Source organism: Macaca fascicularis, chromosome 16 (assembly GCF_037993035.2).
Source record: "Macaca fascicularis isolate 582-1 chromosome 16, T2T-MFA8v1.1".
Taxonomy (NCBI): domain Eukaryota; kingdom Metazoa; phylum Chordata; class Mammalia; order Primates; family Cercopithecidae; genus Macaca; species Macaca fascicularis.
The window spans coordinates 72,084,821-72,110,269 of NC_088390.1; the positions used below are offsets into that span (position 1 = coordinate 72,084,821).

Here is a 25,449-nt window from a genome sequence, read left to right on the forward strand (position 1 = left end):
ATAGTCTTGAGTGGGAGTTCCAAAGCCAGCATTCAACACAATTCACAAAGTATTTTCACCTCGAGCAGCTCATAACCTTACTAATGAAATCTGGTGAGCTTCAACTTGTTTTCCATGGTCTGTACAGAAAGAAGTACTTAACAGGAATCCTGCAGGAATCTTTCCCTTCAGACTAAATCATAGTCTGAGTACCAATAATCCTCATTTGTTTTAATAGCATCTGCAATGATTTTGCTTTTTCCTAAATGTTCTTGAAGCCAGTACTATAATTTATTGTATATGCAGGAAAAACCTCATCTTCCAAAGGTCACAGACTTATATTCCTGGAGGAGGTGTCAGGGTATCTGAACATTACCAGTAGCCCCACAGAGATGAGTTAGTGCAAGAATCCCAGGCCTCCTACTGATGGCCACAGCCCAGTCCTGTTTATGCCAATTCTCGCCCTGGCTTTGGAAGTGGCTGTAAAACCTGTTACTTCCTTATCATCTTCGTGGCTCAGTTACAGTACAAAAAGGGGTAATTAATCCTTGGGCTGCAAACAACAGACTTGGGCGTGGGAAAGAGAAAAGAATTTTGAAAAAGTGTAAATAAACATTGTGTCTTTTACAGTAAACCAGAGTATTACAGCCCCGCCCATGGGCCAGATTTTTAGAGAGCTCAAAATGCCCATGGCGCACACCACAATGCAGTCGAAAGAATTTGGAGCATCCATTCACTCATTCGCCGCAATTCAAAATTTCCTTGGCAAATGGGTTGACCAATCATCGCAGAACAGCTCTGGGCATTTGGGTGGGGAGAGGGACCCAGACTTCACCATCCACTCATGGAAGCAACACCATGTGGTGCCCACATGCAAACCGGACCAAGTAAAGCATATTCCGTGGCTACTTGCCAATGTGTCGTGTCCTCATAACCTCACCTCACATTTTTTAGGCTTTCTTAAGGATCATCGATTGATATTATAATGAAAACAACCACCATAAAAAGGCAGATCAAGAAAGTAACAATAAAACCACAGCAGCTATTTAAAATTGTCACACCATATTCTGCCTCTAGGGTTCCAGGATGTGATTGGAGACCAATGAGACAAATACTTGGACTGATATCAGATGATCCAGCAATTTTATCCTAAACACCAATTCATGCACTAATTATGGATTTGATTGTTGATATGATATAAGGTATATTTTCCCGAAGTACAATTTGAGATTGCTAGCATTTGCTGGGGAAAAATACCATATATATGTCACATTTATTTTAGCAAATGAAGTTCAATAAAAAGTAGAAATAAAACTGATAAGTACAAAATAATATTTTAATAATATATGAACATGAACATGAAAACAATGTAAACAGGTCAGAATTTTTGATATGATACTATAAACGTGATTTTGATCGTACGCAACTGGTAAAATTCTACGCAAAAGGATTAACAAGGCGTATCGTAAGAAATCATTTCTTTGCCCAATATAAGCAGTTCTCAGCGCATACTCAAATGCACACAAACATGAACATCAGAAATAAAGGAATGTTAAAAAGATAACTTAGGCAGACACAAATAAAACCACCCCACTAGCGTATGAATGATGCATGTTTTTATGATCTTAATTACATTTAAGGATTTTAAAAATGCCACTGATCTCACAGTTTACAATATCCAAATCTTCAAACCTGCTGGAAGAAGTCCACAGCGCAGCCTGGAAATTGTATCCATTGCATTCTCTTGTGCAGTTACCTGTAAACCAAAAAATCACAGTCACGACTTTCTCTAGGTTTAACAGGTATGTCAGTCAAAAAATAAGCCCCAATTCTGGAGAAGTTGATAGGGCTTGAAAAGGATATTTAATATCAAAATTTCATCATTTATGCTTATCTATAAGGGATCAAATCTTACCGACATCAAGCAAACAGAATCTTTTGAAAAATGTGTGATCCACAAGATCTTTCCTTTTAATTCAAAGCCAAATAAGTAGTTCAGTCTTTCACTGCACAAACAGGAAGGGCGTTTGATGGAATTACAGGAGGTAAACATAATCTGTGTTAGTGATGTCACTGGGAACCTTTGACTACAAAAGGTCTCATGCATCCCCAAAAAGAGCACTGAGGGTACTCAAGTCACTGTGAGTGCTGGATCACTGAGCTGTTGATCTATTCTGGTCTGGAGAACAACGCCAAACCCTTAGGGGAAAGGACTTTGAAGATGTGAGCTATCCTAGCAAGCATTGCAACATCTCTCTATCTTAAAGGAAGATCGTGTCTCCTTCACTCCATCACTGGGCCTCAAGACAACGTCTTATCCTCTTGTCCAGGTAAGGCCTGGACTTGCCATGCCCCTGCAGATCCTCTCATCTTTCTTTTTTTGAGACAGAGTCTTGCTCTGTTGCCCAGGCTGGAATGCCGTGGTATGATCTCAGCTCACTGCAACCTCTGCCTCCCAGGTTCAAGCAATTATCCTGCCTCAGCCTCCTGAGTAGCTGGGATTATAGGTGTGTGCCACCACACCCAGCTAATTTTTGTATTTTTAGTAGAGACAGGGTTTCACCATGTTGACCAGGCTGGTCTTGAACTCCTGACCTCAGGTGATCCTCCTGCCTTGGCCTCCCAAAGTGCTGGGATTATAGGAGTGAGCCGCCGTGCACAGCAGATTCTCTCATCTTGTTCTGATAGTACAGACTAAGCACTGGGATGAGAAGGGGGGTGACTTCTTAAAGATATGCTACTTATTAAAAACAAGTCTTTTTCAAAACTTGTATTATGTCCAAGCATTTTAATAAAGACAAAGGCCAAACAAGGAGGCTTACAGGTGCCACAACACAAACTAATCAGGAGACACCTGCTTATGGGCTGTACCTTCTGCCTTGGTATGTAGTCAGTTCTTCTTGAAGGATGGAGGCTCTCTTTTGCAGAAAATTAACCTAGAAAAGACACCTTGTGTGAGAAGAGGTGGACGTGGCTTACATGTCAATATTGTGCAAATAGTATGGTAAGATTTTATTTAAATTCAGACAATTCCCTAGATAAAACTCAGAGGATTTGTTGAATGTCAATGTTGTGTTTTTTACATTTGGTCACATCCCATTCTTATTGAAAATCCATCAGATACGACAGAATAAAGTTCAAACTCCTCATTGCAGCGCCGTTTTGATCTGGCCCGCCCCCATCACGGTGGCTTTACCTGTCCTCACGCCCTGTCCACCACTGCTGTTTCTACACCATGTCTTTCTCACTCCATTGCTCTTTGGCCCAGGCCATTTTCTCTCTTTGGAACACTTGTCTTTCTGTCTCCTATTCATTCTCCACCATTTGGTTTAAATGTCCTCTCTCCTGTGGAATCGTTCAACTCCTCCACAACTGCTCCTCGCCTCCTAGCCCCAGGCAAAGCCAGTGGTCCCCTCCTCTGTGTTCCTCCCCTCTATTACTGGTACTTCTCACACTGCTTTGTGGGTATTTGTTTTCATATGTCTTCCCTAAACCTGAGAGCTTCTCTTGGGCAAGAATGACTTTTCTGTCTCTCTACCCCAGTTTCTTTTACAGGGCTGGGCATGTAGCTGGTTTCACTAGCTGTTGAATGAATGGAGGAGTGAGTGAGTGTAAAGAAAATTACTGCTTTCTGGAAACCTTAGTCCATCCTAGGGATTCCCTGAGGTTGGAGAGACAGAACTTCATAGTGGAAAGAGCCTGAGCTTTGTCTGGAGTTAGGCCAACTTGGGTTCAATTCCTGGCTTGCCATTTGTGGCTCTAGGAAAATTACTTAAGCTCTTGATGCCTAATCTGTGAAATAGGGTTAATGACAGCTACTTCCCAGGGTTATGAGGATGACATGAAACAACTAGAGAAACCACCTAGTGCAGAGCTCATAGCAGGTACAATCGCCAGACCACCATTCTTAGGGGGCTGGAGGAAACTGCGTTCTTTAGCATATTCTCTTCAATCAGACCTTACAAAGCATTTGATTATTGTGAAGCATACATTTCTATACTATTAAAGATGCCTATATCAGGCGTGGATTCAAAAGTACCTCACACAACCCAATATAAATGGTTTGGGGCTAACTTATACCATGGCTTAATGTAATCAAGAGTCAGTGGTATTTGATCGTTTCAGAATTGTTTATTCTTGTGTCTTTGGTCTGAACTGAAACCATGGCAACGGTTGATCCCAAAACATAGTTATGCAAGAGAATACAGCTGGCAGAACAGAAAATGTGCTTGAAAGAGAAGAAAACACAGTCTTTCTAAATGGGTGCATCTCAAAGTGGTCCTCCTGGTTTTGCTGATTTGTATGGCACCCTCGTCTTCATTTTATCCAATTGCTCAAGTGACCCATAGGACAATTGATAATTTTGACAGATGCAGGGATTACACTGATTCAACTTCCCTCCCCCAACCATACTCTGTAATCGGAATTCCAACAATTCTCAAAAAACACAGGCACCTGTGCTTTCAAACTAAATTTGCTCGCTGGATGGCCTGTGACTCCTCCGTGCAGCTGCCAACTCTGAGGCCCTATCGCAGCTGGCAGCACTCTCTTTCTGGGTCAGCCTGCAGTTTTAGGAGGCTGAAGTGGCTTTTATTACAGTGAAATGATATGAATGATAACAGAAGCCCTGCAGGTAGGTATCAGATTTCTTTTTTTTTCCTCTTCCTAAAAAAACCCCTCTGAAGGCGTCAGGTCCTACCTAGCTGATACTATCTGTAGCTCACCTACAAACTTAATGGGTAAACCACACCTGGAGTGGAGCTTTTCATGTAAATAAAGATTACTTAACCCTTTGTATGTTCCCATTCTCCTCCAGTACTTATTTTTATATGCAGGCGTGAGCAAATTTCATAGCCCATAGAAGCAATCGGAAACAGTAGCATATGGATTGAGATTATGAACATTTCATTATCAGATTAGAGACTTTTTACTAGGGGAATATAAAAGGAGCAGCTAAAATGTGTTCCACATTTTATCTTACATATTATAAATAGATAAGGTGGATATCATCAAACCATATCATTTATTTTATTCATAAATATATTTATTAAGCACCTGTTATGTGCCAGGCACAGTACTTGATACAGGGAGTAAAGAAATACTTTCTTTCCTTTATGGAATTTTTCAAGGAAAAAATATGTCTGAAACTTCAAAGTGGGCTGGGCACGGTGGCTCACGCTTGTAATCCCAACACTCTGGGAGGCTGAGGTGGGCGAATCGCTAGAGGTCAGGAGTTCGAGACCAGCCTGACCAAGATAGCGAAATCCCGTCTCCACTACAAATACAAAAATTAGCTGGGCGTGGTGGCATGAGCCTGTAATCCCAGCTACTTGAGAGGATGAGGCTGGAGAATTGCTTAAACTCAGGAGGCAGAGGCTGCAGTGAGCCAAGATGGCGCCACTGAACTCCAGCCTGGGTGACAGTGAAATTCCATCTCAAAAAAATGAAAAAAAATAAAATAAAATTCAAAGTGTATTGGAAACGTGAATATGTAAACTCTTTCTCATGATATCAACAATATGTAAAAGAGTCAAACAATACAGAAGTATGTAGCAAAAACATGTTAGAAGTTTTCTCACATCATGAACCGCATCAAGAACCACGCATTTCTTTTTTTTCTTTTCCTTTTTTTTTTTTTTTAGATAGAGTCTTGCTCTGTCAGCCAGGCTGGAGTGCAGTGGTGCGATCTCAGCTTACTGCAACCTCTGCCTCCCAGGTTCAAGTGATTCTCCTGCCTCAGCTTCCTGAGTAGCTGGGATTACAGGCATGCACTACCACGCCTAGCTAATTTTTGTATTTTTAGGAGAGACAGGGTTTCACCCTGTTGGCCAGGCTGGTCTCAAACTCCTGATCTCAAGTGATCCACCGGCCTTGGCCTCCCAAAGTGCTGGGATTACAGGTGTGAGCCACCGCACCCAACCATATTTCTTTTCTTTTTTGAGACAGTCTTGTTCTGTTGCCCAGGCTGGAGTGCAGTGGTGTGATCTCGGCTCACTGCAACCTCTGCCTCCTGGGTTCAAGTGATTCTCCTGCCTTAGCCTCCCAAGTAGCTGGGAATATAGGCACGGGCCACCATGCCCAGCTAATTTTTGTATTTTTAGTAGAGACGGGATTTTGCCATGTTGGCTAGGCTGGTCTCAAACTCCTGACCTCAAAAGGTCTGCCTGCCTCAGCCTCCCAAAGTGCTAGGATTATAGGCATGAGCCACCACGCCCAGCCAAGAACCATACATTTCAACAAGAACTATGTAACCTAATTGTTTGAATACCTTGTCATTATTTTGCCTTGAACATAGAATGTATCTTGTTATCTCTAAGGACCATGTAAAATACACCAGAATAAAAGTGCTTCTAACATAACTGTGCTTTCAATTTCTTTGCACTTCTACACAGTGAGGAATCAGCCATATGCTAAGTGATGGCATTTTGGACCTGAAACCAAGAATAAAAGAATGAGGCTATATTGAAAGGTAGACTGTAAATGAATTGATGTTACAACTGACTGAACTTCTCAATTTTAAGGGTGCTTCAAAGAAATTCTTATTGAGACAATGAGTTATTAAACAAGAAAAATTTTTTTAAAAAAACAAAAACAATTTATCCTGAGTAGCAGTTTATACAACAACATCACATTGATTTCTGGCATCAATTTGGAATCAGATTTATTTGCAAGTTTCTTTTCAGAGTATGCATATCACCTAATCCTTGGAAAATGCCTTGATTCTAGTAATTACCTGCGATTTTAGGGAGGAAATGGTGTCTTCAAGTTCTTGTCTTAGGGATGCTGGCATCAACCCTTTCAATTTTGTTTCATATTCTTGTCGTATGTAAGTTATCTAAATTGGAAAAAAATTAAGAGTTATCTTTTTACCACATAAACGATTGTTTTGAATTTAAGAAGTCCCAGAATAGTATCTGTTCATCACAATGAAAGGTTTGTTACATGCGGTCAGAAACCAGAAAATAAAGATGAAATAAGAAGAAGAGTTAAAAACTGAAAAGGCTACCCAGCCTGACCCTGTGACTCTGAGAGAGACAGTCCCTGTAACAATACTTTCTTTAAAATCCTTGTGAACACAATTTTCAGCATCTGATAAGTAAAATAATTGTTTTCTCCTCTTCACTCATGAGGGCCCCCACTATGCTAGCCCTGCAGCCTCTCCTTGATCAGGATGGGAACTCCAGCCATACCAAGCTGTGATCTGAGGACAACTCATAGCCTGTCTCTGCTTTGATTAAAATACTCCTTGAGGGTGTGGTGGCTCACACCTGTAGTCCCAGCACTTTGGGAGGCTGAAGTGGGCAGATCACTTGAGCCCAGGAGTTTGAGACCAGCCTGGGCATCTCTAAAAAATATATAAAAATTACCTGGGCATGGTGGTGCACACCTGTAGTCTCGGCTACCTGGGAGGCTGAGGTGGGAGGATCCTTTGAGCCCAGGAGGTCAAACCTGCAGTGAGCCAAGATCGAGCCACTACACTCCAGTCTGGGTGACAGAGTGAGACTTTGTCCCCAAAAACCCCAAAAAAATCCCTACTCCCCCAAACTGACAGGTAGTTGGGGCACTAAGTGTGATTCATATAATCATGAAGACATGAATGAAGGAGAATCTGCATAGCTGTGTCTCCAACCCCCTTTGACACAAGTAGACAGGTAGAGTGCACTGGGCATAGGAAGGTTCCTGGTTCCCTTCTGCCTCCTGAATACTATCGGGCCTGTGTTTAACTAACTGATGCTCACTGGGCTAGTAAAAAAAACAGGTTGGTGGCTCATCCCATTCATCTCTCTCAAGGCTAAAGCAGTGAGTGAGAGGGTAGAAGAAAAGCCTTTGGAAGAATGTGCCTGAGCAGGATGATGTGCATGGATGAGGCATGAATATGCATGTGTAGATATTGGTGCCTTTTTCCAGCTGTGTTTCTGCATTTCTCTTCCTCCTACTATGAGATATGATAGAATTAATTATTTTTAAAATCTGTTGCATGTGCTGTGCATGACTTAACCAAACATTAAAGCTGAGCTGCAGTGTATCATACCAAGTGATTCATCATACACACCTGGAAATAGGCAATATACTATGAAAACTGTGCACAACTGAGTTGAGTTGGATAAGCCTATCAATTTGCTGAAGATAATTTAAAATGAACAGTCTTTAAGACCCAACTTTTCTTACACTAAACTGAATTAAGGAAGAAATGTGCTTAACAATTCATTTCATTACCTACTAAAATCCTGTGGCCACTGTTCTAGAATACAAATTTTCAATTTTTGGCAAAGTGCCTTTTTTGGGATATGCTATAATCCTGTGACTTATACTTAAAGGAAAAAAAGAAATAATAAAATATGATCTCTCCCACAGATGCAAAGTCTTTGCTGATGAAATATCTGTTGATTCTCCTATCTATCGATTTTTCTCATCTTCTCTTCTTCAACTTACTTCCAAGTGAGCCAGTTCCAGCTACTCACTTACTTGAGTCAGTTAGCTGACTCAAACGAAGGAAAAATGCAAAGCAAAACACATGCTTTATAAACCAGACCTCAGGGTAACATTTATTGAGGGTTCGTGGGTTATATATAGATTATTGTTTTTTTTCTATCACTCAACACTGGCTCTGGAAGTTTGAGTTTCAACTCTTTTAAAAACAACTCGTGCACGCCCTATTCCCTTTTTAAACAAATTTTATTCTGTGTTTTATTACTGAAATACGTCGTCCTACCCATCCCACCCCACAGTAAAAATCTCACCCAGGCTCCCTATTTCTTTCCCTCATCCCCTCTTCCCCACACCATCCCGGGACAAATGCTCCAGGGTTCCCTGCCCACTGGCCATTCTGGAGTGTGTCCATTGGGTAGTAATGTGGAAACCACCAGGGCCTTTGTGGAGAAAATGGAGGGGGCTGAAGGAGTCCCAAGAGGGTCTTATTTCAGGGCCTTGGACCCTTACTCATAGGCGAGCTTGATCTCATCATGTGGACAGGTGGAGGCAGATTTTTCCTGAGCATAGGCATTGCTCAAGTACTGATGCTGCGGAAGGCCTCGGGGATGGTGAGTCCCTGGTACTTTTTTTTTTTTTTCTTTTGAGATGGCACCTCACTCTGTTGCCCGGGCTGGAGTGCAGTGGCGTGATCTTGGCTCACTGTAACCTCTGCCTCCCAGGTTCCAGCAATTCTTTTGCCTCAGTCTCCTGAGTAGCTGGGATTACAAGCACATGCCACCACACCTGGTTAATTTTTTTTTTTTTGTATTATTATTATTATTTTTTTAGTAGAGACGAGGTTTCAACTTGTAGGCCAGGCTGGTCTTGAACTCCTAACCTCAAGTGATCTGCCCACCTTGGCCTCCCAAAGTGCTGGAATTACAGGCATGAGCTATGACACCCGGCCCCCCAGCACTTCTTACACACCACTTGTACTATGTGGAGCTTTGGCAACAGGTTGCAGTCAGCCAGGGTGAGCTCGTTGCTATCCAGAAACTTCCTCTGAGAGATGCCTTCATCTTCAGCACTGGTTTCATCCACTTCTTCTGGGTGGGGGGATGTCAAGTAATTGTCTAAAACCTTCAGGGCTTTCAGGAGTCCCTTCTCCAGACTGTCATTTAGTGCTGGGTTTGAATTTTTGATGTAAGCAGAAAATCTGGCAAATACGTCCAGCTCAGCTGTGTTGGACTCAGGGTTCAGAGCTGACAGCTTGGGGTACCTGGGAGGGCACAGCACTGCCTACAGAAATTCCTCAGTCTTGTTGGTGTCCTTGTGCTCTTCCATGCCATACAGCAGGAATGGGAGCTGCCCTTCTGGGTACAGCTTTTGCACTATCTCGGTCTGCCTCTTGGTGTCAATGACGGTGACACTGAAGGTGACTCCCTTGAACCACAGCACCACGAACAGTCTCTAGGAGAAGGGGCAGTTCCCAATCTTGACCCCATCACTGCCAGCCTTCATGAACAATTCAACTTGCAGTTGTTCTTCAGCTATGGTTGCACTAGGGACCAGAAAATGGCCATAGCTGGGGGAACTGGGGCATGTACTATTTCTTACATCCTTAACTGTTTAGAATGTCTGTTTTCCTAAGCTGGCACTCAGCAAGAAGGCCATGTTCCATTTGAGTGCCAAGATGGTGAAGCCCAATGATGAGAAGCCAGGCAAGTTCAACTCTGGCATTTTCCAGGGTCTTCTGAAGCTGGAGATGGCTTAGCTCGGTTGCATTTACAATGCAGTCCTTGAGGATTTGGTCTTCTCACATGAAACTGGATGGCAGCCAGCTCATAAAGGTTCATTTGGACAAAGCACAGCAGAACAATACGGAACACAAGGTCAAAACCTTTTCTGGTGTTTATAAGAAGCTCATGGGCAAAGATGTTGATTTTGAATTTCCAGAATTTCAACTGTAAACACAAATTATAAAGTATATTCACAGTAAAAAAAAGAACAAAGCCTATCCATTGCCTTTACATTTAAAAGACAACTTTGCTGGGTATAAAACTGCTTCAATCCCACTTTCTTTCTCTCATAACTTTGTGAACACAAAGATCAAGTTAGCTAGGCATGGTGGTGTGCACCTGTAGTCCCAACTACTTGGGAGGCTGAGGTGGGAGAATTACTTGAGCCCCTCAGAACATTTCTCCAGTGTTTTCTGGTATTACATATTGCCATGGTAAAGTTTGAGGCCAATCTGATTTTTTTCATGTTGAATATAACTTTCTTTTTCTGCTTGGATGCTATGATTTTCTTTTTCCTTCATTTACTAACTTCACTGGGAAATGCTTTGATACTAATTATTTTATATTAATTTTCCTGAGACATTGTGTGTGACCTTTCTACCTTTACATTCCATTATTTAAACAAAAGTTTCCTTTGTTAGAAGGATTATTTGTATTTTATTATATACATATATATATTTTTTCCTGTTGGTTCTCTTCTTCAGAGACAAAAACTTTGCGAATGTTGGCTCTTCTTTGACAATCTCCCATAATTATACATTTTCTCTATTATTACTTTTACTTTCATATCATTTTATTTTGAGACAGGGTCTTGCCATGTTGCCCAGGCTGGTCTCCAACTCCTGGACTCAACCGATCTTCCTGCCTCAGCCTCCTGAGTAGTTGGAATTACATGCATGCATCACTGCACCAAACTCTTCTTATCATTTTATATCTATTTTATATTTTCATTTCATTTTATATAATAGCCTCTAGCCTAATTACTATATTTCCTTGGATGGTTTTAGTTATGATTTTTCTATTTTGGTTCTTCTACTATGGTTTCAATCTTTTGCTTTTGTCTACCATTTTTCCTAAGCTCTGAGAGATCACTTTTCATCTGTCTGTTGACTTATATAATCTTTAAATATGTCTCTTCTTTTTCCTACTTCTCTATCGCCCTCCACCATCTTCCTTGAGAGAGAGATGTCTAAATGTGTTTTGTGAATGCTTTGACACTGTGAAGAGCTGTTATAAAGAACTATAATTAGTCTGAACTTTCCTCCTGTAATTTTCCATTTGATATACAGAACATTATTTGCTTACATTCTTTCTTCCCCTCTCTTTTAATCCAGCAAAGATCATATGCTAGTTCCTTTTTCCAAAAGAAAAATTACACCTCATTTTTGAATGGAACCAGCTATTTGCTGAGAGTTGAGGTGTGGCGGGGGTAGCTGGGGTCAGGCCACAGCTATGATTTGGTTTTGTTGTCTTCATTACTCTTTGACCAAATCTATGATTTCATTTGCTCTGGGGGCCTATGTCCCTCAGTTTTCAACCACTTTGGAGGTCACAGCCAAGTACTTAAGCCCTTTGGTTCATGCTCGTGGCTGGTTTCTCCTGACTCTCCTTCCTCCCGCCCTGCCCACTATTCACACACATATGATGGTTTCTCTCTAGTAGGAGGCTAGGCCATTGAGAGTAGAAGATTGGGTGTGTCCAAGGTTGCTCTTTGATCACCATTATTCCTTCCATCACTTTTCAAATTCAGAAGTTACATTTTCCAACATTTATTGAAGATTCGTGCATTTATACTTCCTGTCTACTCCTTTATTCTTTGTTTTTGTGATTTTAGTGAATTTGAATGAATTTAAAATAAGCCTCTGGAAAATATGAAATTACCTCATGTATGAGTGAGACCGTCAACTGGGAAAATATTACTACCCTGAATCCTTAAGCTCAAATGCTGAATTTAAAAATCATTATATAAAGCTGAATCCTGTTACTTTAATAAAGTCATGAAAAACTTTAACCAATCTGTTTTCATTCTGTTTATGAGGTTAATAAAGTTACCACCAGCAAACATTTACTGAGGACTTTCTGTGTTGACTCTCCATGTTTTATATGGACTTAATCCTTCTGACGACCCAATGAGGGAAGCACAGAGTGGTAAAACATGATTTGAACTCAGGTAGTCTGACTCTCTAGCACATATTATTGTCCACTTTGCTCTACAGTTTCTCAAATAATCCTTCTAAATGCTGAGCTGATTTTTCCACCCCAGGGGGAAGAGAATGCCAGAGACAAGTGCATTAGCGGAGTCTTTGCTACCACGTTCTAGTGCTTTCACCAGCACAACAGGGGCCAGGGCCAGGGGATGGGGCGTTGAACTGCAGTGCTTCCAGACATCCATCTAGTCATCAATCTTTTTAAAAAAGTGACAACCATGAAAACAACAACTGGTTCCAGAGGACTCCCCACACCTTCCTATTGATTTTAAAATTTTAGCTTACTACGGATTTATATATGACCAACTGGAGAAAACCTCTACAAATGCAACATACATGTCTGACCTGAAAGTTCCACAAATTCCCCAAAGAAGCACATATTCAAAATCCAACCAGTGAAGGACACATGTAAATTTGTCATATGGCAAAATGACAAAAGAAAAAGAAATAGTTTATATTCCTATATATCACTCTTGATTCTTGTGACCTTTTTTCTTGAGATTGAATTTCGCTCTTATTGCCCAGGCTGGAGTGCAATGGCGCGATCTTGGCTCATCGCAACCTCTGCCTCCCGGGTTCAAGTGATTCTCCTGCCTCAGCCTCCCGAGTAGCTGGGATTACAGGCATGCACCACCATTCCTGGCTAATTCTGTATTTTTAGTAGAGATGAGCTCTCTCCATGTTGGTCAGGCTGGTCTCAAACTCTCGACCTCAGGTGATCCACCCTCCTTGGCTTCCCAAAGTGCTGAGATTATAGGCATGAGCCACTCTGCCCGGGCTTTTTAAAAATTTTATTATTTTATTTTTATTTTATTTTATTTTTTAAGAGACAGGGTCTTGCTTTATCACCTAGGCTGGAGTGCCATGGCACAATCACGGCTCACTGCAGCCTCAACCTCCCGAGGCTCAAGCAATCCTCCTGCCTCAGCCTCCCGAGTAGCTGGGACTATAGGTGTGTGCCACCATGCCCAGCTAATTTTTTTTTCCCCCATATGGACAGTTTCTCACTATGTTGCCTAGGCTGGTCTCAAACTCCTGGGCTCAAGTGATCCTCATGCCTCGACCTCCCAAAGTGCTAAGATGATAGGCATAAGCCACCATGCCTGGCTTTTGCTACTGCTTTTCTATCCCCACCTCTGACCCAGGCTGCGTTTAAGGGGAAACAATGAGGTAATGAGAACTTTTACTTATGGACTATTCATGAATTTGGAACTGCCCAAACAATCTGGCCTTACAACAGACCACGAAGCAAGACGAGGTTGAGTGGAGTTAAGCAAAGGTTTTGATGGACACACAATTCCTTTGATTCAAGATCAAAATTTTTACACATACATGTATTTTATTATTATATTTGAATATTAGATTTATTAGCATAAAGCATCTTATTATACCAGTGTGATGTCTATTAAACACTAGGGTATTCAAAGGCTGTTCTGCTGTGGCTCATTTCCATCCTCTCTCCATTCCCACCATCCTCAAAAAGCACTGTGGATAATTACGTGCTCTTCCATGTCCCTCAACCACATCGCACCAAAGAGAGGGGCTTCCCTCTCTCCACCACGGTTACTTCTCTCTCTACCTTCCTTCATCTTCTTTCCCTTAGCAAAATAAAATTAGGAAACTCACTCAGGACATTGTGATAATGACATTTCTATAATTAGTAATAAGACTCCTGTAAGCTGAGTGGAAATGGGGTCTTTATAACACAGTGCCCATGTGACTAACAGGCTGTGCCCTGCTCCGTGGCAACAATCTGCCTGCTCTTCCCTCCAAGGCGTGGCACTGACACTATGATTCCCTTAACTTTTAAAGTAAACTGTGAAGACCAAGACCATCCCTAACTAGAGTTTCACATTCCAATCAAGTAAAACTGAAATCATGGGTAATCAGACAAATGCTCATTTGCATAAATAAGAGACTACAAAGTCTATGGAATGTGCAGTTGACTTGAGCCAAGGGGTCCCTAGAGATAAAAATTCAAAGTGACATTGGAAAAAGGGAGCCTCGAAAATCTGTAATTTCATTAAAAACAGCAAAGGGAGAACTAAAACATATTTTATGATGTTTTTATTCAAAAAAACACTGTATTGACTGGGCGTGTTGGCTCATGCCTGTAATCCCAGCACTCTGGGAGGCCAAGGCTGGTGGATCACCTGAGGTCAGTAGTTCAAGACCAGCCTAGCCAACACAGTGAAACCCCGTCTTCACTAAGAATACAAAAATTAGCCAGGCATGGTGGCAGGCGCCTGTAATCCCAGCTACTCAGGAGGCTGAGGCAGAAGAATCGCTTGAAGCCAGGAGGTGGAGGTTGCAGTGAGCCAACATTGCGCCACGCCACTGCGCTCCAGCCTGGGCAACAGAGTGAGAGTCTGTCTCAAAACAAACAAACAAACACTGTATCAACTAGTCATGTCCATATGTCAAAACCATGTCAAATATGTCATCTTGTTTACAATGAAACAAAAACTAAGATTGAAATGTACAGCTCTGTGCAATCAGCTTAGGCACAGGCCTCAAATGCGAGTTATTTTCTTGCAAGCTCCAATGTACCCAACACAGAATGGTCTTTTGATGAGCTAAGAAAAGAAGAACCTCCTATTGCATTGCCACTGGCTTATGCTACAGTAGTTGTTTGTATGTCTCTGCATAGTTATTTATTATCACATTTTGAGGTAAGGGTGAAGCAGTTCAGGAAAATAAGTGTGCCTGAGGCCAGGTATGGTGGCTCATGCCTCTAATTCCAGCACTTTGGGAGGCTGAGGCAGGAGTATCACTTGAACTCAGGAGTTCAAGACCAGCCTGGGCAACATAATGAGACCTCATTTCTACTGGGAAAAAAAAAAAAATCTGCTGGGCGTGGTGGCATACATCTGTGGTCCCAGCTACCTGAGAGTCTGAGGCGGGAGGGTCGCTTGAGCCCAGGAGATCCAGGCTGCAGTGAGCTATGTTTGTGCTACTGTACCTAGCCTGGGCAACTGAACGAGACCCTGTCTCAAAAAAAAAAAAAAAAAAAAAAAAAGTGTGCCTAATATTACTTTACAAAGCCCAACAAGCATTTCTGGGGTCAGTTTAGCAGAGAACAAAGGAAACTACGTAAGAATTCTATTGATGTTATCTCCTGAATCTTTCCATTTTGCCACTGGAACCATCCCAGTCCAGAATACATTCAATACATCCATCTTGCACCTGGATGACTGCAATATTGGTATGCTGGTTTTGCTTTTCAAGCAGAATTTGCTCAACCTTTAAGATCAAAATTAATATCCTGTATATGGCCAACAAGGCCCTGTACTGTCTGGCCCTATTCACCTCCTAACCTGCAACTCCAGAGTCACCTGGCCTCTGGAATACTAGACGTGTTTGCTTTCTTTCAATTCATTCACCAATACCCTGTGAATTAGGATGATTCTTGTTTTTCTCTGATTCTTCTTTCTTGTTGTGTGGGGTTTTGCCACTGTGTCCATCTGGACCTCTGGATATTGGGGGTCCCTGCTCTGTAGTGATGTCAGGGAGGGTGCAGATCTAGGCACCCAGAGGGAGGGAGTTTGGCCAGGCCTTCATGAGGAGGCTGTGTTGGGGCCAACTGACTCCCCTTTAGACAAGTAATAGCCTTGAATGTGGCAGGCACCAGCTTCATTACCAAGAACGGGCCCCACACCAGCCCTTACTTTCAAGCTGCAACCCAGGCTCCTGGCACTTTCCTGGCAACGAGCACTTCTAGTATTTTTAGCCTCTGTCATCCCTAACAGGTTTCCTTCCAGCTGCCTCTGCCTGCTGCTGGGCTCAGTACCTGGAGGCTGTGGCCTCACTCACCACTCAGGTTCTGTTCTGTTTCTACATCACAGAAATGTTCGTCTTGCTTTTAATACCAAATACCAGCTGGGCGCGGTGGCTCATGCCTGTAATCCCAGCACTTTGGGAGGCCAAGGTGGGCAAGAGTTCAAGACCAGCCTGGCCAACACAGTGAAACCTCTTCTCTACTGCAAATACCAAAAAAAAAAAAAAAAGAAATTAGCTGGGCCTGGTGGCAAGCGACTGTAGTCCCAGCTACTCAGGGAGGCTGAGGCTGAGGCAGGAGAATTGCTTGAACCCAGGAGGCAGAGGTTGCAGTGAGCCAAGATTTTAAAAAAATACATCTTTCTAATTCTCTTTCTCTCGCTCTATAAATATATATATTTTATGTATATATTTTTTATTTCCATGAGGTTTTTGGGGAACAGGTGGTATTTGGTTACATGAGTAAGTTCAGTGATGGTTTGTGAGAATTTGGTGCACCCATGGCCCGAGCAGTGTACACTGAACCCAATTGGTAGTCTTTTATCCCTCACCCCCTTCCCACCCTTTCTCCCTGAGCCCCCAAAGTCCATTGTGTCATTCTCATGCCTTTGCATCCTCATAGCTTAGCTCCCACTTATGAGTGAGAACATATGATGTTTGGTTTTCCATTCCCGAGTTACTTCACTTAGAATAATAGTCTCCAACTCCATTCAGGTTGCTGTGAATGTCATTAATTCATTCCTTTTTATGGCTGAGTAGTATTCTATTGTATGTAGACCACAGTTTCTTTATCCACTCATTGATTAATTGGCATTTGGGTTGGTTCTACATTTTTGCAATTGCAAACTGTGCTGCCATAAACATGCATGTGCAAGTACCTTTTCCATATAATCACCTCTTTTCCTCTGGGTAGATACCCAGTAGTGGGATTGCTGGATCAAGTGATCGTTCTACTTTTAGCTCCTTAAGAAATGTCCACACTGTTTTCCATCGTGGCTATACTAGTTAACATTCCCAGCATCAGTGCAGACATACTCCCTTTTCACTGCATCCACAGCAACATCTATTATTTTTTGATTACGGTCTTTCCTTCCTTCTTTCCTTTTTCCCTTCCCTTCCCTTCCCTTCCCTTCCCTTCCCTCCCTCCCTCCCTCCCTCTTTCTTTTTCTTTCTTTTTTTTTTTGAGATGGTGAAGTCTCATTCTGTCACCCAGGCAGAAGTGCGGTGGCATGATCCGGCTCACTACAAACTCTGCCTCCCAGGTTCAAGTGATTCTCCTGCCTCAGCCTCCTGAGTAGCTGGGATTAAGGCGTGCACCACCACTACACCCAACTCATTTTTATATTTTTAGTAGAGACAGGGTTTCACCATGTTTGCCAGGCTGGTGCCGAACTCCTGACTTCAGGTGATCCGCCTGTCTTGGCCTCCCAAAGTGCTGGGATTACAGGTGTGGGCCACCACACCCAGTCGATTATGGCCATTCTTGAGAGTGTAAGGTGGTATACAAATGGCCAAAAATGCTCAACATCACTAATGATCAGGAAAATGCAAATCAAAACCACAATGCGATCTCTTTTTATATTTTATCAATCATTGTAGAGTGTCTGGAACTGAGGGATGTCTGGTAATATCCCCTAATAAATCAAAACCACAATGCGATCTCTTTTTATATTTTATCAATCATTGTAGAGTGTCTGGAGCTGAGGGGTGTCTGGTAATATCCCCTAATAGAGCCGTCCAGTAGGAAAGCACAGACTGTTTTGTAACCTTTTGATTTAATAAAGTGTAGGGGTTAAGAGCCCAGACGCTGGAACTGGTGTGTCTGGAGCTGGGTCTGAGTTGTGCCCTTAAATCTGTGTGCTCCCAGAAGGAGTAACTTCTCTGTGCCTCAGTTTCCTTATCAGGAAAATAATTTTTCAAGGCCACTGTGAAGATTAGATGATTTAATACCTGTAAAACTTGTATAAGAGTTGCACATAATAAATGTTCAGTAAACATTAGTTATCATTATATGACTTAATGGAGATTTTTATTATATATGTTTCATTATATTATGTATATAGTATGAATTATATTTATACATATTCCATTTAGCCAATTCTCTATCATTAGACTTTACTATTTCCAATTATTTGCAACATTAGAAATCCTTATAGCAAATTATTTGCTTAAATTAATGATTAATTGAGGCCTCCATTGAAATGTTTTTATATTTTTTAGTATCTGTGGATTGAGAAAGTACCTTACCAAAAGCTCCTATGAATTCAGAATCAATTTTAAATGAATTTAGATTTTATAATTTAAAACAATCCATATACATTTGAAAAACAGTAGTGCCTGTTTATCCAGGCTACCAACAATGGCTGGTGAGTGCCTTAGTTTGGGCTGCTATAACAAATACCATAGATTGAGCGGCTTAATCAATAAGCATGTATTTCTCACAGTTCTGGAGGCTGAAAGTCCAAGATCAGCGTGCCAACATGGCCAGGTTCTTGGCAAGGGCTCTCCTCCTGCTTCCAGTTTATAGCAATGTGTATGTGGACCTCCTCATATGGCCTTTCCTTGACGCACTCTGGTCTCTCTTTCTCTTTTTATAAAGGCATTCATCTCATTATGGGGCACCTACCTTCATGACCTCATCTAGATCTAATTACCTCCCAAAGGCCACCTCCAAATACCATCACACTGGAGATTAGGGATTCAACACATGAATTTGGGAGGGGACACAAACAGTCATTGTATAGCAGTGTGCATACGGATTTTCTCAGATCCTTGTCAGTAACTCTGGCCCACAGGTGGGGAACCATTGCTTCACTGTAAATGACTTAATTTAAGGGAAGGATCTCAGCTCAAAACTCTTTCCAACTGGATTTCCACCAATACATAGGAGGATTAAGGGAAAATAACATATACTTCTACTCATTGTGGATTAGTTTATTCAGAACCTGTTCTCTGAATGCCGGGCTTAGCAGAATGTGTTAAGCAAAGTGAGTCTGACTGGTGGGGAGACTGAAGCCGGCAGGAGGAGGGGGGGAGAACAAGAGGTGACTTCGGAGCATGGCATGTAGTCTGAGGGAGGGTGGACAAGGGCAGGTACTGCAAAATTGGCCACCTGGTGTAAGAAGAGTGCAGCAAAAAGACACAGGGCTTCTGAAGGGTGGCGAAGGGCCAGAGGAGGTGGGCAGGAACTGGGCACAGGAAGGAGGCTTGCTGGGAGGGATCAGATGTGACATAAACAGGAATGTGGAGGATGTTTCTGAAGGATGGGCCTCTTGCAGCCAGTGTTTTTGCATAGGCTTTTTAGGGGAATGAGTATATTTTGGTTTCAAGAATAAGAATGAGGTCTGGGCGTGGTGGCTCATGCCTGTAATCCCAGCACTTTGGGAGGCTGAGGTGGGTGGATCATGAGGTCAGGAGATCGAGACCAGCCTGGCCAACATGGTGAAACCCCATCTCTACGAAAAATACAAAAAAAAGCCAGGCGTGGTGGTGCGCACCTGTAGTCCCAGCTACTTGGGAGGCTGAGGCAGGAGAATCACTTGAACCCAGGAGGTAGAGGTTGCAGTGAGCCGAGATTGTGCCACAGCACTCCAGCCTGGCAACAGAGCGAGACTCCATCAAAAAGAAAAAAAAAAAAAGAACAGGAATGAAAGAAATACTAGTAAAAGATGATGCCAAAAAAAATGCTGTAGTACAGGTGAGAAAATGCACCGCCTTCTAAGAAATTCCATTTTTATTGGGGTTAAGGTACCATGTGTTGCCACAGCAACTGCCAAGAAAAATCCATTTTAAGAAAGGTGCTCTGCTGCAGAGCTCATGTGCTTTGATTCTGAAATATAAAGTGAAAATGTAAAAACAACTGCAATTTTCTTAACGATCTTAAAAATATTCATTTCCCCCCTTTCTTCAATACCATTTCCTCTTCAGGTTCTTTATTCTAACTGGCGTCTTCTCAAAGTAAGCACGCAGCGCAATAGGAGTCCTCCGTTCCCTGTTCATATGAACCGTTCCACCGCAAGGGAGTGAAGCCTGCTGCTTAACGGGCCTGGGACTCCAAGGCAAGGGGGTGGCGATGCAGGAAGCAGTTGCCGACCTCTATTGTTTGAAGGGTGGCATGAACTAGTTTCTGGAAAGGGTTATATTTTCAGGACCATTTTCTGATCCCATGGAGAGAAAGTTGGCTTTAGCATGAGTGAACGGTTCAAACCTAGCACTTTAATTAGGTTTAGATGCTCTAAATCCAGCTTCAGGTAGTTCAAAAGATTCCCTGACACCAAAAAGAAAACAGGGGTCTGTTAAGTCTACCTCTAAGGATTCACACACAGAGAAAAGACAGAAAATGGGTAAGACAGTCGAAGACCAGAAACTTACTAATAAACTGTCTGAATTTGTTCATGAATCAAAGACTTAAATTCTGAATAAGATTGAGGTTGTCACTGGGGCCGTACCATGGCAGCAAAGACTCAGAAGAGGAGCTCAGTCAGTGATCCATCCTAAAGCACGAATTATTGCGGAAGCCGGGCCAATAGTGATTGGCAAAGGGAACCTAATAGAAGAACAGGCCCTTATCATAAATGCTCCCTCGGATAATATCACTCCTGACACTGAGGATCCAGAACCAAAACCTATGATCATTGGCACCAATAATGTGCTTGAAGTTGGTTGTCATTCCCAAGCCATGAAAATGGGAGACAATAATGTCATTGAATTAAAAGCATATGTAGGCAGAAATGGAATATTGACAAGTGGCTGCCTCACTGGGGCTTGCTGTAACCTAGATACTTTTAAAGTCATCCCTGAGAATATGGTGATCTATGGTGCAGACTGCCTTCGTCGGGTGCAGGCTGAGCGACCGCAGCCCCGGACACTACAGCTGGATTTCTTGATGAAAATCTTGCCAAATTACCACCACCTAAAGAAGACTATGAAAGGAAGCTCAGCTCCAGTAAAGAACTAAGAACTGTACATGACATGAAGATAACATTCTGTCTTTGACTGCTGTCTTTTGAATGGGCCACGGTGTTTATGTACTCCTAGCAATTCACAGAATAATACATATTGACTTCATTTTGTAAAATTGGGTTGAGAGGAGAGTAATGGATTTTCATTGTAACTGTCCTTTATAATTCATATAAAATGTATTATTTTCCTATAACCTTGCTTCTTTTCTGATAGTTGGCAGATTTAGCTTTCTTTTGTTATATAAACTGCTAGCCACAAATTTTAGTTATGTAAAAGACTACCCATGACAAGAAAGGACATATTGTTATGTATTTATATTCTAGCATAGACTAAACTGAATAAAATGCTGGTAACAGGGCAAAAAATTGAGGTTGTGATATAAAATAAACCTGTGAATATTAAAATTTTGGACAGTATTTTGCATATCGGCAGTACCCTTTACTTCCTGATGGAGATGGCAAAGCTGAAACCATATTACAGAGCTCCTATTAATAAATGTGGCCTTGGGAGGTACTCATTTAGAATTTCACAAGACACATGTAGCGGAGATTTTATTCAGCAGCATTCATTCCAGCATTTACTCCAGCATTATCCACCAGTTTTCTGGTAACTGGAATCTACCCCTCTCCCATTCTCTGTCCCACCCAAGGGTCACGGGTAGAGTATGTGACAGGACCCTAAGGCAATCATCACATCACATTATCTGGAGCCATAACTATTTAGGGCCTGGGAACATGATTCAAGTCCAGGTAATCAGAGTCACTGATAGTCAAAGGATGCAGACGCTCTCATCCACCAGACTTGCCCCGTGGATGTCATTCTGGAATTGTGACAACCGTCTTGCTACCACGGAGTAAGAAGTGAACTGAGGGTTTTGGCAATCCAGGGGAAGAACTGAGAAGTGGAGAAAAATAAACTGAGCCCTTCATCCATCCGTACCTAAAGTTAGCCCTGTCCTTGGATTTTTCAGCTTGGGTTAGATTTTCTGTCCCTGGCAACCCAAACGGTCTGAATTGACACAACACGGAATATGCAAAATATTCACTTACATTTATGTGTGTCGCATCTGTTAGACCAGGGGTCAACAGACTTCAGCCTGCAGACCAAATTTGGCACACTGCTTGTTTTTGTAAATAAAGATTTCCTGTAACACAGCCATGCTCATTTGTTTACTTATTGTCTGTGATTGCTTTCTCATGACAATGGCAGTATTGAGTAGTCTTGACAGAGACCTTATGGCTCACAAGCCCTGAAACATTTGTTATCTGGCCCTTTATAGAAAGTTGGTTGACCCCTGCAACTAGACTGAGCTCCACTAGGTAGGGACTGTGTTCGCTTTGCTGACTGCTACGGCCTCAGCATTTAGCATGGTGTCTGGCACATGGTAGCAACTCAACACAATAAATATTTGCTGATGAATGAAAGAATCAGACAGAGCTTACAACCTTTGGTGTTAAGTCAGTCTTTGTCTCAAAATGACAAGGTCTTCAGAATGTCTAGAGTAAGCTCATCACACATGCTTTCCCTAAAGACAAAGAGAAGATTCTGTCATCTCAGTATTGCAGTTCTTAATCAGCACAGTGGCTATTAATAAGTAGGCTGGCTTCAAAGCTGAGAAAGTCGGAGGCAAACACCAGGGCCTACAGGGCTGCTGAGATCAAAGGGGATCTTAGAGATTCACCCCGAAGGAGGGGAGTTGGTTTCGTCATGTTCCTTCCTCCTCTGTGCTTCTCTGGTTTACTCACTATCAGACTTTTTATATGGTTGAGATAGTCAATGACTCACACCTCTTTTCTTCTAAAACCAAATGCCAGCTCCTTTCTTGCTAGAATATATAATTTTGGTCTCATTTCTAATGTTTTTCTTCTTACTAATAACATTCCTAATATGTTTTCTTTCCTTAGGTTGATATATACTATGAATACTCCACTCTTTCAAAGAAGAGCTGGTACAGGTCCTAAAGCAGTTTGAACAGCTCAGCAATTCTATAGGCATGGGATGAGAAAGGCTGAATGTAGAAAGTCTGGACAGGTACGTGTTGAAGAACGTGAATATTTGGAGGACCAAGTTTAAACAAGTTGGAAGGAAGCACCTTCTCTGTGTTGCAAGGTACATCCCTGAAAGCGTTTGGGGAAAACCTGGGGGAGGGATAGGGTGTTTTTCACTTCTGTTTATCATGTCTGACTTTCCTCTCAGAAAGAGGGTGACTAGGCCTTTTTGGTTGGGGCTAGACTTCCTAAAAAAGGTAGTTTTCATCAACAAAGGACCAAAACCCCAACCAAAGGGTAGGTGGAGAAAGACTCTTGAGGTTTATAACTGACTTTGCTAATAAAAGACCCAAGAAGACCTACAGAATAAGGCTGATACTCAGGGAGGCTCATGGGGGTTTTGGAGTCTCCCTGATATTTACAATTTGTACACAGAAGTAAGGTTGGAGCACTCGGAACATAGCAAATGCTTAGTAAATATTGCTTTAATGAGTAAACGGCTGAACCAAGTTGTTGCTGAATAGGTAGGTGGCACCTTGAAATTATGGAAGGTAGTAAAGGTTATATCAACAACTTGAGATGGAATGTAGTAAAAAATAGAAAAAGCAAAGAAAACTCCACATTATGAACACCTTATATGTGCCAGATACTGTATTAAGCAATTGATGCATAATCTTTTACATGCTGTGATGATTCTAGTTAATTCTTACACACAATTTGGAAGACAGACATTACCTACTTACTTCATCGAGAAGGAAATAGGTTCACAGTGCATTAACTGCTGGAACCACGATTGAAACCTGACATCTAACCCTGTACTGTGCCCATTTATTACTGGGAGGTGGAGAAGGGAAGAGGATTGATCTGGAAGCATTGTGATGAAATCTCAGGACAGGAGATTCTGGGATTCAGGGGGGCAGCTGGGAGCTGCTGGAGTGATCTAGGAAAGTGAAGAACTCCTAATCTGATCTCAGGTGACGGCTATGGGAAGGTCATAAAATAGAAGCTGATTAATTACCTGTCTTCGTAGAATAGAAACAAGAGATGAGTTATATGAGAATATATGCTTCAGCCATGTGCCTAGAAGAAGGGTGATGTCCCTGCAGAGACAAGGCAATGGGTACAGTACAGGGAGTTGGTCTGGGTGTGGGTAGGACACAAGGTATGTTTGGGGGTTTGCATGTACTTAGTTTGAGAAGCAGAGGAGACATTCATGAGGAAATATGCGAGTGGAGCTCAGGAGAAAAGCAGGACTAGAGACCCAAGAATCACAGGCCAGAAGAAGAAGCTGCAGCCCTGGGAATGGAAGAGCTCTCTGAAGGGGAAAGGGGAGAACAGGAATGTCCCAGGAGCCAAGGCTCATCTATAAGGGACTTCCACATTTAGGATGCAGGAGAAGGAAGCAGAAGCAGGGAATGACCAGAAATGGCCCTAGAGATGAGATGAAAGTTAGGAGAGTGGGGAGCAAGGCTTTGGGGTTCCCAAGGGTAGGAGGGAAAGTAGGTGTTAGGTGCTGCCGAGATCAAGGAAAATAAGCAAGAAGACCAGGCCATTTCGGCTGCAGTGAGCTGAGATCGCACCACTGCACTCCAGCCTGGGTGACAGAGTGAGACTCCATCTCAAAAAAAAAAAAAAAAAAAAAAAAAAAAAGAAAGATCAGGCCATTTCTATCCCCTGCCTTGAATATCACCACCGCATAGGAAATAGAGTGGTCTAGACAGCAGATTAATCACGAGAGATTTTGGTGTGCAGCAGTGCTACAAATAGAGGAGTTTAAGAAGAAATTAATTTGTTGATAAACATATAGCTTCCTATTTTAAAGCAAAACTTAAAATAAAATATCCGCATCTAACCGTCAGTTAATTTTCGTTCAAAGTATCTGATTTAGACAGAGTTCTGACCTGGTTTGAGGGTATTTTTCAAAAGAGGCAAGCTATGACTGCTCTTTCTTTTCTGCATATTTAAACTCTCGACAATTATAAATAAGCTAAACCTCTCCCTCAAAGTACCAATTATCTCCTTATGTTTGAGAAGGTATGAGTTGCCAGATATGGTATTCTATACAAAACACAAATTAGGAAGACAAAAGCAGCCGTTGTCCCACCGGTGTACCCCAGATTTACTTAGGCAGTTCGAACGAACATTAATGAGGATTTTGTGCATAAATCCCCCCACCTTCCAGCTAAAGGGAACCGAGACCCCACAACCTCACAGCAGAACATTTCTTAACACCATTGTAAACACTGACTCCATTCAGGAGTTTTCACCTTTACACAGCGGAGAGAAAAGAAATTTTTGTTCAATTAAAACTTAGGGAGTGTGACA

General features: G+C 42.1%; 2 protein-coding genes and 1 pseudogene across 40 annotated transcripts in view; 1 reads left to right on the forward strand and 2 right to left on the reverse strand.

The window, feature by feature from the left end:
* Positions 1–1,297: 1,297 nt before the first annotated feature.
* The window catches only part of CEP112 (centrosomal protein 112), a 537,142-nt gene continuing 512,990 nt past the window's right edge, over positions 1,298–25,449 (reverse strand). For 38 of the 39 annotated variants that reach the window (XR_012426034.1, XR_010581949.2, XR_012426035.1 and 35 more), the window contains 3 exons: positions 6,713–6,814; positions 2,851–2,915; positions 1,298–1,735 (listed from right to left, as the gene is read on the reverse strand). Coding sequence is in view for 36 of the 39 variants with exons in the window: in XM_074020167.1 (XP_073876268.1) it covers positions 1,732–1,735; positions 2,851–2,915; positions 6,713–6,814 (171 nt within the window). In the remaining 3 variants the exon portion in view is untranslated. The remainder of the gene's footprint in view (positions 1,736–2,850; positions 2,916–6,712; positions 6,815–25,449) is intronic. The other variant, XM_065531873.2, reaches the window with a different exon arrangement.
* On the reverse strand, positions 9,042–13,923 carry LOC102131582 (chloride intracellular channel protein 1 pseudogene; annotated as a pseudogene).
* On the forward strand, positions 17,648–21,184 carry LOC102141378 (dynactin subunit 6-like). The gene is made up of 2 exons (XM_065532554.1): positions 17,648–17,665; positions 20,598–21,184. The coding sequence occupies exons 1-2, from the start codon at positions 17,648–17,650 to the stop codon at positions 21,129–21,131; spliced, it is 552 nt and encodes a 183-aa protein (XP_065388626.1). The 3' UTR covers positions 21,132–21,184.